This window comes from Corvus kubaryi, unplaced genomic scaffold (assembly GCF_017639235.1).
Source record: "Corvus kubaryi isolate FWS band 111438036 unplaced genomic scaffold, C.kubaryi_AGA036_p1.0 136, whole genome shotgun sequence".
Taxonomy (NCBI): Eukaryota; Metazoa; Chordata; class Aves; order Passeriformes; family Corvidae; genus Corvus; species Corvus kubaryi.
This window is the reverse complement of record NW_024580670.1, coordinates 3,207,946-3,222,817: the sequence shown is the minus strand read 5'-3', so window position 1 is coordinate 3,222,817 and position 14,872 is coordinate 3,207,946. Positions and strand designations below refer to the sequence as shown.

Genomic DNA, 14,872 nt, shown 5'->3' with positions numbered 1-14,872 from the left:
AACAAAATCTGGCCCTTGACCTTAGAGAAAGCACTACACTTGCACTCTCAGTGCTCTGATACCATCACAATGAAAAAACAAGCAAAAACCCCAGGCCAGCCAGACTTCAGAGAGACTTTACAGCTGTTTGGATCTACAGCTGACACTACTGCATAAAATGACACACAAAAGCTCCTTGTAAGATTAAAACAAATAAACCAATGTAACATGGTACCTTTCATTTTCGTGTAGCTGCTCACCTCCCTTCTTCCAGGAACATTTGGCCTTAGGGAAAGCTTTGGGTTTGCACTCAAAATCAACTGTGCTGCCTATTTGAACCTGGATCAGTTTCTTCATTGGACTCTTGGAAAAATCTGGAGCAGAAGCTAAAACAGAAGAGGTAGTAATAGTGAAATAAAGCACTTTTAATGGTATTAATGATACTACTATTTAGCACTTACACGAGCACTTCTCAGATTCCAAACATAATTAACACCATTCATTAGTTCAGACAGATCTTCTATTGGACAATTCAGCATTTCTCCTCCTTATCCTATTATTTTGTACCTCATCCTGGTACCAAAGGTCTCAGCTGTGAGCAGGTGAGCACCCAACAAGGCAAGCACAGAAGATTGCAGAGACTGAAGCTCAATGAATCCAAGGAATGCTCAGTAGCTGCCCAACTGAATGCTCTGCTGAAAGGAGCAGATTTATTTAATAAATCTAATAAATATCACACCAAGAGTCTCATTAAACCTCAGGGAACCAGTAGGTTTCCAGTTCCACGTGACAGGGCATGTCAGATAACATGAAACGACAACTGCAGCTCATTCTGAGGGAAGTTTTCATTAACTACCAGTTTAGAAAAGGCTCGTGGCTTCTCCCTACAGTAACACTTGACTTTGAAAGGAAATTCAGTGTTTGAGGAGACCAAGGCTAAGGAGCACGTGCTGATCAACCACACAAAGGAAACAGGAACCTGTGTCCCCAAAACACAGCACAGTTACAGCTTAGTTTTGACCTCACGTTGGAGGGAGAAACTGCTCAAGTGTGTGTCAGCCCCAAGCCCAGTGTTCCCCTCCCCAGCTGTGACCATGTCAGACCCCAGCACAGGCAGGCTGGGTGGACGATGCCTGTCAGCCCCAGAAGGGCTGCACACAGAGGCTTTTAAAGGTGCCTCGGAGCCCCACACAGAGGTGAGAGCTGCTGATGGAGCCAGCGCCGCCTCCACACCACACCAGAGGTTTTAAACCTCAGCCCCAAGCCCAAAACCCCATCCCTGCCCTTCCCCTCGTGAATAATTTATGCTGTTCTGTTTCAGATGAAGGATTGGCCTGCAAATCCTCCGGCAGTAGATGACTCAACTCCTCAGCTCTGCAGATACAGACATCGGGTTGACAAAAAAGTTTCATTTCAGTGACAACAGCTGAGTGAGTTAAATCTGAGGTGCAATCCAAGGGGGTGTGGAGAGGGATAATGAGGTTTGTGTTTTAGGGGAAAAAAGGAACATCTTACCTACAACCCTGAGCTCTGCACTCGAAGAGATGACACCATGTTTATTTTCAGCTATGCACTGGTATCTGCCAGAATCTGTCAGATTTAGATTTGATATTGTAAGTGCACCATTTTCAATTTGGATCCTTCCCTGAATATTAAGAAAAATATCTTTATTGATGATTTATTTCCTGTGAAAAATTTAAAATAAGTAAGGAATATAAATAGGACAGCATAAATACAATGAATAGGATAAATGCAAAAGCAAAATCATGAACACACTTCTAAAAGAAGTGACATGACTGCATCATGGTATAGCAATGGTGATCAGATATGGAGACCTGGAAATGCAGTGTATGAAAATAATTCTTCAAACTTGCCCAGTCACACCAAGGTTTGGCCATCTCAAATACCCTTTTATTTCTCCAGAAATAGGGACAGAATGCTACCAGCCCCCTCAGACAGACCAGACTATCCAAACCGTGCAGATAGCACTGGCATTTCACACTATTTAGAGATCTCACATGTGCCACTTGCTAATGAGCTCTCTCTAATACTGTGCAGAAAAAAATTCCATCAGCCATTAAATGAAAGACACAAACTTAAATGCCCTGGAGCCAGCAAAGCTGCTCAAGTATCTGCCTGGGTCTTCTCACCTTGCTTATTCTCAGAAAGCTCAATTACAGTGAGAAGTGACTAACCTGAGTGGCAGAACTGGTGAGAAAAGGAAGCAGTGAGAAAACCACAGGAGCATCAACTTTGGGGAAAACCAGAGACACAGTAACAGACAAAACCCCAACTACCTGCCCAAAAGTATTTTCTACGGGCTGTTTTTTGGGTCTGGACACGGCTTAGCAGGCCCAATGCAATCACTCACTCCCTGCCTTTTGCCAAGGGCAGCACCCACAGCCGGCCCAAGCACAGGGTGACTCCAGGACAGCTCAGCTCCTTCCTGGACAGGTCCTGTCCCAGCTGAGTGCGAGGGGTTCATCCAGAGAGACAGAAAACAATCCCAAAGAGGAAAAAGCCTGAGTCTCCATGGCTTGATCTCCTCTGCAGCATCCCAAGCTGCTGCTCTTACAGAAGATTTGTTTATGGAGAAGGGGAGCTGAGGGGAGCAACCCCAACAGATGTTTGTGAAGGAGACCCACCACGAGGGATTACTGCAGTCAGGGAGCAGAAGACACCTGATCACTGCACACAGAGAACTCCTCTGGGCTCTCCTCAGTGTTGGCTCTCCAACAGTTGGTCCTTCAGTATTTCCAGAGGAAGTCACACTTCTGCCCTGACATCACACCAAAAGGCTGGACACTAACACCCCAAACTGGAGAAGTGGGGAGAGTGAGTGATTCCAAGATATTTTTGCACTTCCTGAGGTAAAAAAAGCCCATTACCTTAGTGACTCTGCATGACACAGTAACAATGCTCTTAAATCACCCAGAGAAGATTTTGTGCTCCCTCATTTAACCTGTCCACAAAACACCACCATGCCCTTTAGCCAGCATGGATGTAAGAAATGCTTTCCCATGCTCTGCTCATTTTTCAGAACCATCCAGTGAATTCACCCAAGCAGTCACTTTCTTGCCCAAATGCCAGCACTGAGCACAAGGCACTGGCCCAAGGGCAAAATCCTTCCTGCAAAAGTGCCTGTAGTTCATATTCCTGGTAACCAGAATGGGGCTGTTTTCCAGGCAATCAGTGAGATTTAAAATCAGTAAGGAGTATCAGATCCTGTTCTGCATTTCTGACCTTTCACCTTCTACGTTCAACCTCTTTTCCCTGTCACCAAGTGCATTACTTCCTGTTAATTTACTAAAACAACTGCATGAAAGCAAACACCTATGTTCTTTTGCTGTTTGTGTTCCATTCTTTGCATCAAGTAAAGCAGTGGTAAACCCATGAATCGTTAGGAGTTTTGTCAAGAAGTTGGAAAATATTTCCTTACTACCTTTAATGAAATGCCAGCTACAAATACATTAAAATAATTCAAGCTCTCCATCCCTATTTATAATTCTTTATGTATAACGTTATTAAACTTCCTTCTCCAGTCATTCCCTACGTGTTTCTTTCTGTGGTTCTATTGTTGCTTTTGAATCTGCTTTTAGCTGGAATATTTCTGCACGACATAATCTGTCTTTGTAGCTTTAGAAGTCTCATCAGGATGCTCTCGAAAAATACAAACCCAGTATCAAAGATTTCTCCTCTAATTCCACAGCTTTAATGAATTCTCCTGTTCGCATGAACACTGTTAATTTTACACAGCACCAGGTTTTCAAAACAGAATGCTACCTCTATTGCCAGCTGCTCTCCATTCTTCAACCACCTGTAGGATGGTTTGGGCTTCCCACTTGCTCTGCAATCCCAGTACAAGGTGTCCTCCACAGCGACTTCCACATCCTTTATGGGCTGGATCCAGTGAGGTTTTGCTGCAGATAAAATACACATCAGCAACAAAGACCCTCACAAGTTATTGCTCCACATCAAAGGGTTAATTGGCACAGAACTCATCAATTTTCTGCCCAGACTCATCTGTACCAACAGAGCTTCCCACTGGTCCTGCTCCAAGCCCCTAATGAAACAAATAACTTATTATTCCTTTTATACGTTTTTATTATGAGCAGTAAACCAGAAGAAAATTGAGAGTGCAGATCACTAAAGCTGGACTAGTGAAACCAATATTAAAATCACTAATGATTAAACAACATCATTTTGCAATCGAGGCAAATGTAAGAGAAAGGCATTAATGGTGAGACTGAAATTAAATAAGTGATGTGGCTAAATCATCAAATTAATGCTGAAGAGAATCCTTTAAGTCCTAAAAAAAAAAAATAATGGTATGTCAGCCTTAGAGCTAAATACCATTTAAATTGTTTTCTAATGCAAGGCAGCACTTAACTGGATGAAAACATGGGTATATGAGACTGTTTTTGAAAGCAGAAGACTTGGCACAGAATTTGGGTAATGCAAACCAGTAGAAGAAAGTCCATAAAAATCACTATTTTTTAAGCCAAAATTTGATGCAATAATACCACACATCCTTCAGAATTACCCAAAATACACTTAAAACTGTAAAGATATTTAAAACATCTGTTACAGCTTTCACAGGAAGGAGAAAGCTCACTTGGCAAATAAACATCAATGCATGAAAGACAACAGTAGTTTATTCTTTTATTCCTTTAGTGCTATTTCACACATCAGTTCAACACTATTTCATAGGTAATTTGTGAATTTTCTTTGAATTTATTTAATTTACTAGAAAGTTCACAATCTCAGTCTATGCTATTTCTCCAAGAAAAGATAAATTCTGGACATTGCCTACAGAGAAAAGATAAAAGAGTAGGATGAAACTTGGCTGCAAACACTTAGCTATGGGCAAAGAACTTTCCAGAGTCAATTCGCTTATCTTAAGTGAGTCATTCAGGAACGTCTTGTAACACCCTCACATGAAAACAACCAGGAGAAAAAACAAGTCCCTGGTGATGCATGAAAACATTATTTAATACAGAGCTTTGGAAGCACAGAAGGTCAAATTAATTCCTGTTGAACTTCCCACTACAGTGGAGTTCCACCAGCAATTAACTCAGGCCAAGGAAATTAATGATTTGCCTGTGGCCATGAGGGAAGTGAGCGCAGCTGAGAGCTGAACCTTTCCACTGCCCCAGGCACAGCACCAGCCACGCCAGCTTTGGATGAGGGTTGGCACTGATTTCCTTTTAAAAGGTTCCTTGTTTCCTAGCACCAACATCTCCTCTCCATCACCGGCTCTGCAATGCAGTGAAAAGACCTCAACGTGACCACGTACACACCAGGCTTTTATGATAATTATTAACTGATTTATGTAGCCATACTTAGGGTTAACTTCTTACAGAAGAACTTCCTAAAATGTATTCATTGAGATATTAACAACTAATAAATATTGGAATTCGACCAATATTTGCTGACAGTGAAATACTCTGATACTGCATTTTTTTTCCCCACATCCCCATGAGGATTAACACCTTTCACCGATTTGGGGATCATTTATTTTTTACACCCTCTTTATCGAGGTCAGCTGCGAAAGACAGGATGACCTGATCTTTGTGTCACATGAATGTACAATTTCACCAGTATTAACTGGGGTAAAATCTTCACAGTTCGTGTCAGAACACCGGAGTTCAAGACAGAGCTATTGCTTTATCCCACATTGTCACTGGGAGTATTTACCCCACATGTTTCAAGGGAATGAAGGCTCAGGGCTCCATGTAATGAGCTCCCTGCACTTTGCACACCTAAATACCTATGCAACATTCAGCAGTGCTTGAATTATGATGGATCCGTACACGTGGAATATTTCGCATCTGCTGCCTATCTCCACTTCAAAGTAGGTTAAATATAATCTATTTTCAAGATTTAAAGATCTTGGATTCAATTCTACCAATAAGAAAAACATTGTCTACGCCATAAATCTTGTTCTAGGACTCTGTGTCAGGCAGTCTCCATAGGAAGGTTTCCCAAATTCCCACACAATACAATAAAGCAGAAATGCACAGTACAGCTTCCCAAGGCACAGTGTGAGAAATTCCTGGTGCTTGCCTGTCCACAATAGAGTGTTGATGGACACTTCAGTGATTTCCTTGAGGAAGGCTCTTTTTCTCTTCCAATTACCGATGGAGGTGTTCAGCAGAAGGAAAAACACCCTTTCAATCTGTCTTTGAAAAAGAACAATTCAAGCAACCAGCTCAAAATTGAAAAGACAGCTCAACAGGGGCAATTCCAGCTGGGAATACTCTGACTTCTGGCCAGGGTAAAGGTGGTTCATGCACAGACAGAAGGTCAGGTATCAGCAGCTCTGATACTGCTCCGATACTCTTGACACCATCTGAAAACAGGATCAGGACCTGCCAAGCCCAGCACTGCCCCTTTCTGTTGAGCTCTGCCTCAGGACCCTGAAGGACTCTGTATGAACAGCTTTATTCCTCTCAAGGTCTTGTCACTGCCAGGCAAATTTTACTGCCCAAAATATCTGATTCCACCATCTGTGCTCCTGAAGGAAGGCTTGGTAACAAAGCCTCATTATTCTCTCCTGGAACTACTGCACAGTTGGTGTGAAACCTGCATCTTCCTAAGGAAAGAAGAAGGAGTCACTTCTCCCTCCTAAAGCAAGGGACAGGCAAGCAGGCAGCACATCCTTGCTGACATGAAAAAAACAATATAAAAATAGACACTGTCCTGTAAGCTGAGAGGTTGGAAGTTAATTTTAATGGAGCTCATAGTGCACGGTTTGAGACTGTGACAGGAATCCATATTTTGGGATAATATTAAGAATTCTTCGGAACTTGCTGTGCAATCTTCATGAAAGATTCATCTGGAGCTCCCCCAGGATGAAATGCTTGTAAGGTAAGTGATTTTCTAAAGCAGGTTAGCCGTCAGCTCCATGGCCAGTCACTTGGAAAAGCACCAGCCTGGATTTTGCTTCAGTTGTTTTAGCCTAAAATATTCCTCGCAGTTCTCCCGATCCCAGAGGCAAGGAGAGAACAAGTGTGCAACTTCATAAAAAAGTATCCCAGGGAGAGGCTTCTCTCATCTTTTTTTGGTGGTTATGATGACCCTTCTCTTCCAGGCAGTTGGGCCTGCAGGAAACAACTGTTGCTTTATTACACTCCAGGCCTTCCCTGTAGGCCAAAAGGGAAGGAAGAACCACTTTTTCAGACTTCTACAAAATCCTCTGTGACATTCTGGGAGTTGATGTGAATGCAGACCAACTGCAGCGATGCTCCTGGAAGCAGTGGCCGAAGAAGTGACACTTCGGGATTTGTAAATTATTTGTGGACTAAGCATGCACGATGCATCAAAACACGTGTTTTTATGTATGATTTACTCCAGAGTTAAGGAATTCAATAAAAATCTCGTTGTAATTCTGTAGGCCAGGGGAACAGAATGAAGAGAAGACAGAAGTTCAGGGCCATGACTCTTCCAGGGAGTTCTGTGCTCTGCTGGGACCCAAAGCCTCTGGGAAGCTCCTCCAGAACAGTCCCTGACTGCGATTCACACGAGCAGCTGCTGCTTACACTCCTGCCTTTCCTCTGACATTGCCACTAGGAAAGCTGGGCTGGAAATCTCTGAAACACCTTTGGGGAGCTCAGCAGTTGGGCAAGAAATCAGAGGCGAAAAAACTTCCCAGAGGAAGCAGCTGTGAAGCAAATGGGGAGAAAACCCACTCGGAAAGTGTAACCTGCAGTTTTCCAAGCAGTCTGCCTGGAAGTCAGGCTCTGACACTCCCACTGGTGCCTGCTGCAGGGGTGAACCCTTACTTCATCTCAAATCTCCAAGGGACTTCACACATGAATAACTTTTGTTCTGATAAAACAGCTGGGCCTAGAGAAGCAGCTGACACATCCCTGAAAATGTTCATTTTTTGACTCCCATTCAAAAATAAAAATGCCCTCAAACAACAGGCAATTCCAAATCCCTGGGGAAAGCTTTACTATGTAAAAGAAGACAAACTATTTGTCTGTGCAGCAAGAAAATGATATTATTAGACAGCATTAACAATTAAACTCTAGGCTGATCAAACTCAGCAACTCATTGGTATTATTATTTAGTCATTTACAGCTTTGTTGTCGATGTTTTGAAGACACCTCTAAGCACAAGACAGAGTCAGGCTATCAGATAAAACCTTTACACAGAGAGGCTCTTCCTCATACACAAATAACACAATTTCAGTTTAATTTTGCTGGTAGATTATTCCAAAAAAGCCCCCCAAAATATACCAGTACTTTTGATACAACAAAAAATAGACGTAGATTCTACTTATTCTGGGGGGATTTTGTCTTTGTTATCACACACCAGCACTGCAGAGCAAAAGGAGAACAGCAGCAGAATTTCCTCCTCCCTCTCAAGCATTTTACCTTGGTACTGTCAAGCAGGACTTCTGGTGTATCAGCATGGGCTAATTAAGAATATATTTTCTTCAATTATACTTTAAATAAATTGCTTTACGTATCTTTACCATGCTTCATGTTTAATTGCATCCTAAAGCACAAGAATGCAATTGTTTCATTGCCTCTCATTCCTCTCTGCCATGAAGCATCTCCATGGATTCTTTTTTTTTCCATTATCTCTTTATGGGAAGCTAAAAGTGATGACAAACGAACACACTAATAAAGGGAAAGCAAATTATTTATATATTCAGGTTCTACAGTCAATCAAAGTTGGATAATCTTGTCCTATTTTTAGCACAATCTGAACTCCCATGAATAGAAAACTGGCATTTAACAAATGTTGGAACTGTAAAAAGGACAAAAAACTGAACATTTGACATCAGACTTTTCTTGATAAAATCCTTGAGGAGAAAAAAAGATTAATAGTCTGTGAGTATTGCAATGAAAGAACCCAGAATATCTGGTTTAGAATATCTATTTTAATTATCAACGTCAACTACAGGTTGAGAGTTGTATTTAAAACACACCACAATTTTAATAAAACAGACTCATTTCATTTTTTTCAGGATGAGAGTTCCAGATGCAACAGATTTGTAAGAATTCTCGAGCAGCTAACTATGGACAGGAGTAAAGTTAATCCTGTGTTCAGGTGCTTTGTGGCTTCAAGGCTATTAATTCATTCTTCGATGAAGAGGCAGAATAGCATAGAAAACTTACGTGGGGGGGGGTTTAACCAAGCAATTCATGCACTGGAAAACCTGATTTTCAGATTTTAAACATTCCAGTTTCAGCTCATAAAACAAATCAGAATAGGAGCGTTTCACTTCGCAGCACAGCAATGAATGTTTCAAGCTTCTCTTTAGGACCTTATGTTACATCTACAAAGAATCCTTAAAGTCTGCAAGGAAAGAAAAACCTATTTTTTAGGCACATGAAAGATTTTTGTCAATATTTTTTCCTCCTAAAGATTTCCTTTTCACATTATTTCACAATGACAACTTGCAAAACGTTAACCCCAATCCCTCTCACACTGTTTTTTTTTGGGGTCAGGCAGAGACACGCTTTCTTCTGCCAAGAGGAAAATAAATGTTGTCACTATTGAAAGAAAAAGACATTTGTACTTTTGTAATGTCTATATGCTTCTGTGTTTGATAAGCAGACACGCCTTAAACTTCTACCAGTGGAGTGTTTTAACAGCAGCCAACATTCCCTAACAACACCAGATCTGTGGATTTTTGACAGCATTGGTATTTTCTGGCACAAGAGTGATTTTTTTACTTTATGTCTTCAGTATATTGCATTAGTTTCCTCCAAATCCTCATCTGCTTTCAGAAAAACTTCCTTAAATATTGATCTTTTACTGGAAGACTGAGTGGGACGTGGTTAGATTTCTTTACCAGACAGACTTCTGGGCTTTGCCATCAGATGAGGCAGCAATCCATCACAAGATACTATCTTTAGTTATAGAACATCATTAATCTACAAAAAAGAATTAAAATCCTTCAAATTATCATAAAGAGTTAAAATGATCCTATCCTGAACCCGGGCTTGTTGGAATTCTATCTGCAACAACAAAGCAAGTACCAAAATAAGAAAGATTACTTAAATCTATTTAATTCTGCAGAATGGGTTCCATGGAGCAGAACAAATGAAATGAAACAGTTGGAGTGCCATTACTGCCACTACAGGTCTCATTATTCTTTTGAAGATAAACATCCATATTAGGGATGACTCTAACACGGGCAGACATTCCTACTGGAGTATGAACTCCATCTGCGGGTTCAAATCCCTGCCTAGATTTGCAATGAAAACGTTCACACTGATTCTGTTGTTACAGAACTGCAGCTGGGTTGCTTTTATTGATTTGCAACATTCTTTATTTCAGCTCTGTGGCCTCTTAATGAGCAAAGCAGAACTTGGGAAGCAGGGCAGATACCCCCAGGAATGGCCACTGTTGGAACTGCAAGGACTGATGAACAAATCTCCTCTAGTTTATGTGTGATTTACACTGATGTGTCTCACAACTGCCCCGATTTAACACTGGCATAGGAATGTTGAGCCAAACTGATGTACAAACTACAACTTTGGAACTTTCAAGCAGCAAATAAGGTCACTTAATAGAACCAAATGCACAGTGCCAAGTTTGGAGTGGCAGAGGACTCTGGCAGGTGAAGTAGCTTGGATCTACTGCCCGATGTTAATCCCAGGATTTCTCAAATGTCGTAATTACAATTAGTTCTTGGAAAATTCCTGTTGCTTCAGGTCCCCTGTCCAACCTGACCTTGAACATTTCCAACAACGGGGCATTCATTCAGTGGGAAGCTTTATTTGGAAGTTGGAGAAATCTCTTTTCCTTTCTCCTTATAAAATCTGTTGTGTCTTAAACTAAAATCTTCATGGACCAAAATCTCTGTGTGTTCTACCAACCAGCAGCTCCCCATGGACAAGTAGTAAAGAACCTGCTCCCAGCTGCAGAGGGGCTGTGCTCTGCGCCTTCATACAACTAAAAACCCATCTCTTTGCTCAAATACTCCTACATGAGGGAAACATTCCAAGGCACAGTCAGAAACACTGTTTAAATTGCCACTGAAGTAAAGAAAATTATATTTGCTGAGATCTGGCTTTAACAAAAATTGTCAATTACCACTTTGTTGCAAATCACTCTCGCTTTACACCAGCACCAGTGTGCTTTGCTGATACTCATTCCACTCTATAGGCTTAAATGCACAAGAGACTGCCTTTCTTCCAGCTATAAAATTTCATATTATTTCATTTCCTATACTGGATTATATCCTCCCATTTATTTACTCATTTTAGAATAAAATTGGCTGTTTTGAAAGCACAGGATTGAGAATATCCATCAGTAATCTTTCCACAAAGCAAGACAAAATTTGTACTTGCCATAAATGTGAGGCCTCAATGATCCCCCAAATAAATCCAATCGACTGAAAATTGAAGGTTTCACCAATGGACCAAGAAGTGGTGTTTAAAAAAAAAAAAAAAATTCCATCATAGAAAAAACCAGACACAAGCACACGTTGCTTTACTCTCAGCGACCCTGGTGAGCTTTAAGCCATTTCTCAGAGATCTTACCAAGAAACTGGTGCAGAAGTTCTCATTTTCTAGGAGCACTTAAAATGCCACCTGGATTTTTAAGCCCAAATGCCTGATGGACTGCAGAAGCTGGAAATTCCAGAGTAGCCCAGAGCAGCTTGTGTTTCACGTGTAAAGAAAGGTGGGAGAGGGGGAGAACACAAGTTTCCTACCATAGTAAGTGAGACGTCCTCTTGCAATGTTTTTTCCTCTGGAATTTTCAGTGATACATTCATACAGCCCTGCGTCCTCCTGCTGGAAATTAGGGATTTCAATCATGCCATTGGATTTCCTCAGCTTTATTTTACTTGGAAATGGCAGCCCATCAGTTCTTCTCCAGTTAATCTGAGGCACAGGGCTAAAGAGAGAGTAATGAGATTTTAAACAGTTTTGCTTAAAGTCCTTGATTGTCATAATGAGATACTTAAAGCAAACGAAATTCAGCAGTGACTTACAGGCTGTGTTAAAAGCAGCAATCACACTGTACATGACAGATGGTCAGACACTCTGGCACCTGATTTGCATTCACTGCTGATTCCTGCACTGCACTTGTGGTACCAGATTTGTCAGGATTAACTATGTGAATGCCCAATAATTGCAAAATTTCTTGTAAATCAGCACTGGCCTCCCCTGAGGACAGGTGAGATTTACCAGTAGCTTCCAGGGAGGGAGAATCCAGGCAAGTCTTTTCAAACTGCCATCCTTCAGCAGCCCTTTATTCCCTGATTTGCAAACTTTCCCTCCCCTCACCAGCGAGCCAAAGCAATAGTGTGTGATCAAATTATCAATCTGATACAGGCCCCTGACAAAGCTGCCTGCAAACAAAGCACACACTGGTGAGTAAACACATTTACAGAAACAGAAATGCATTCTCAGATCATCTGTGAAAGAGAAAAGATACCAGTTATGAGTGAAGCATCATTCGGAGGAGAAATACATTTTAATCTTTATTTTGGCTATAAAGGAAGAACAATATTATGAAAGCATCAAGTACATTCAAGAGGAAAATTCAGACAATTTTGTCACAGACTTGAACACCATTTCCTTGCACAGAGAAAAGAGACTTAGTTCAAAGGTCATATGCAAAACCACACTGAATCTACTCAAGCTAATTTGAAGTGAAATGTAAATTCCTGTGCTGCCAACATACACATCTTAATTCTCAACAAAATCAAAATACACTCCAAGACTCTTTGCCCCCTTATTTCAGGGCAGGAGTTGTGATAACCAAAATCAGGTCTTTGGAAAACACCAGAACAACTGCCAGAAGCCCACATCTCTCGTACAGGTGAACCCTAAGGTGCTTCCATTTTCAATGAGGATGAAAACTTACTTTCCTAGGGCAAAGCATTCCAGCTTCACAGTGGAGCCTTTGGCTGCAGGGAGCGTCTCAGGGAACTGAACCTCTATTTTGGGCTCGTATTCTCCCATCACACCTATGGGACACAATTGAGAAGGTCAATTTTTGAAGGTGATGAAGGCTTTTTTTCCCCTCTCTTTCGCAATTCAAAATCAAGTTTATTTCTCTCACGCTCCACTTATAAAGAGGAGCACAGTGAAATCAGGGACAGAATTGGGAGGGGAGCACACAACAGAGTTTATCTTTGTAGAAAGCAACCAGTGTTTGGACAAAACACGAGAATTTATGGTGCAAGAGCCAAAAACGCTGAGTGACGCCTGGAATTATCCCTGACTCCCGGTGTTTCCCTGACTCCAGGGCGGCCGTACCGTCCGTGCGCAGCACCAGGGGCGTGGGGGAGCCCAACATGTGGCTGTTGGTGGCCGTGCTGGTCACCACACAGGTGTAGTTGCCCACATCTGATGGCTCCACCTTGGCTATGTACAGGTGTCCCGTCTCCTGGGACACGAAGCGCCGGCTGTCCTCCTGCACAAACGATGGATACTCATTGAAGATCCAAGCAAACGACAAGTCTGGGTTGGGAAAAAAAGCACAAGCAATGGGGTTTTGTTCAGCTTTTTTTTTTTCTTCAAAGATCAGGTCATTACTGTATTTTCCAGCACTGCATTATATACCATACTTCATTGTGTAACAGAGCCAATGACTGAGAAAAACAGATTTTAAAGAGTACCAGAAATTAGCAACTCCCCCCCCCCCATTTTTTTCACCAAATCCCCATCTCCTCCAGGAGAAAAAAAAAGGTGAAAGAAACCCAGATTTTAGGTGTTTTGTTTAAATCTCTCTTTTTTTTTTTATCCCTGACATTTAATATGCAAGGAAATAGGAGCAGACAGCAAAAGCAAGACCAAACTTTGCTAAAACGGAAAGATTATTCACTCAGTAGCTACTTAACTGCTCAGCCAGATGCTTAGCAGGTAGAAACAGGACAGGAGTATCCACGTGATAAGAATGTCAGAAGAAGCCTAAATTCCCAGTAGGGCTCATCACACAGTAGAACTACTATTTCATTAAAAAAATCCATAAAAAAATTTCTGTAAGGTATGGGAAAGTAGCCCTCGCTACCATTCATTAGGATTATTTGAAAGGGAAAAAAAAAAAACAACCCATCCCTCAAAAGATAAACTAGGAGATTTGGCAAAAAATCCACTAAATGTGTTTTGTTTTCTGAGCATCACTGCGAGCTCTGCGTCCAATTTTAATTGGCAAAAGCCCCTTCCTGTGTGAGGCCACGTGTTTGTCTCACTCATTTCCTACAGGATCAAAGGAAATACATTTTTAACGGTGTTCCAGGCAAGGAATAATTTTTCACCCACGTGCCACTTATACAGAGATTACAGCTTCTGGAAGCGCTAATTAGCGGCGATTACAGCTTGATTGACCTCTCTTTGCGTTCCAGTGTCTGCAGCACTGGCACTGCCCCCACGAAATGGAGATCAACCCTTCCTGCCCAGCTCTAATTTGAAGGTGCCCAAATTCAGGTGTATCATGAAATGGAAAGGTGACACCTCCTGAATCCTCGACATCTCCCGAGGCTGCCAAAGCCAACAGGACAATTTAACACAAGGTAAGAGACTGTGCAGGTGAGAAAAACACTCAGTAAATGAAATTATTAAATTTATGGGCTGCCTAATGCAAAAAGGGCATCAAATGAAACGGCTGATCATTAAACTGCTTTTAATTTTCTTCTATCAATATTTAAACCTCTTTCATTAAGATAATTTTGCAGCAGTGGTGTGTGCCAGCCATTAACAGGCTCAGGACTCTGCTCAGGAGTTGAACTTCTATCATATTTAGTAATATTTATTGTCAGAAACAGACAGAACCATAAGGAGGAAAAGACCTTTAAGACCATCACCCCTGTGGACCTGCAGCATCTCCTCAGGAGCAATGATGGCTTTCACCCTAATTCCTTCCTCCAGAACTCGAGAAGTGCAATTAATTTATGGAAAGGAAGGCCAGGAAGGAT

The 14,872-nt window shown here is 41.5% G+C and overlaps 1 protein-coding gene across 3 annotated transcripts in view; it reads right to left on the bottom strand.

Moving 5' to 3' along the window:
• LOC121657753 (contactin-3-like) overlaps positions 1-14,872 on the bottom strand; it is a 96,519-nt gene that overhangs the window by 23,381 nt on the left and 58,266 nt on the right. For all 3 annotated transcript variants that reach the window (XM_042013818.1, XM_042013807.1, XM_042013824.1), the window contains 6 exons: positions 13,215-13,418; positions 12,820-12,922; positions 11,660-11,844; positions 3,763-3,899; positions 1,495-1,624; positions 215-365 (listed from right to left, as the gene is read on the bottom strand). In XM_042013818.1, the coding sequence (XP_041869752.1) occupies positions 215-365; positions 1,495-1,624; positions 3,763-3,899; positions 11,660-11,844; positions 12,820-12,922; positions 13,215-13,418 (910 nt within the window). The remainder of the gene's footprint in view (positions 1-214; positions 366-1,494; positions 1,625-3,762; positions 3,900-11,659; positions 11,845-12,819; positions 12,923-13,214; positions 13,419-14,872) is intronic.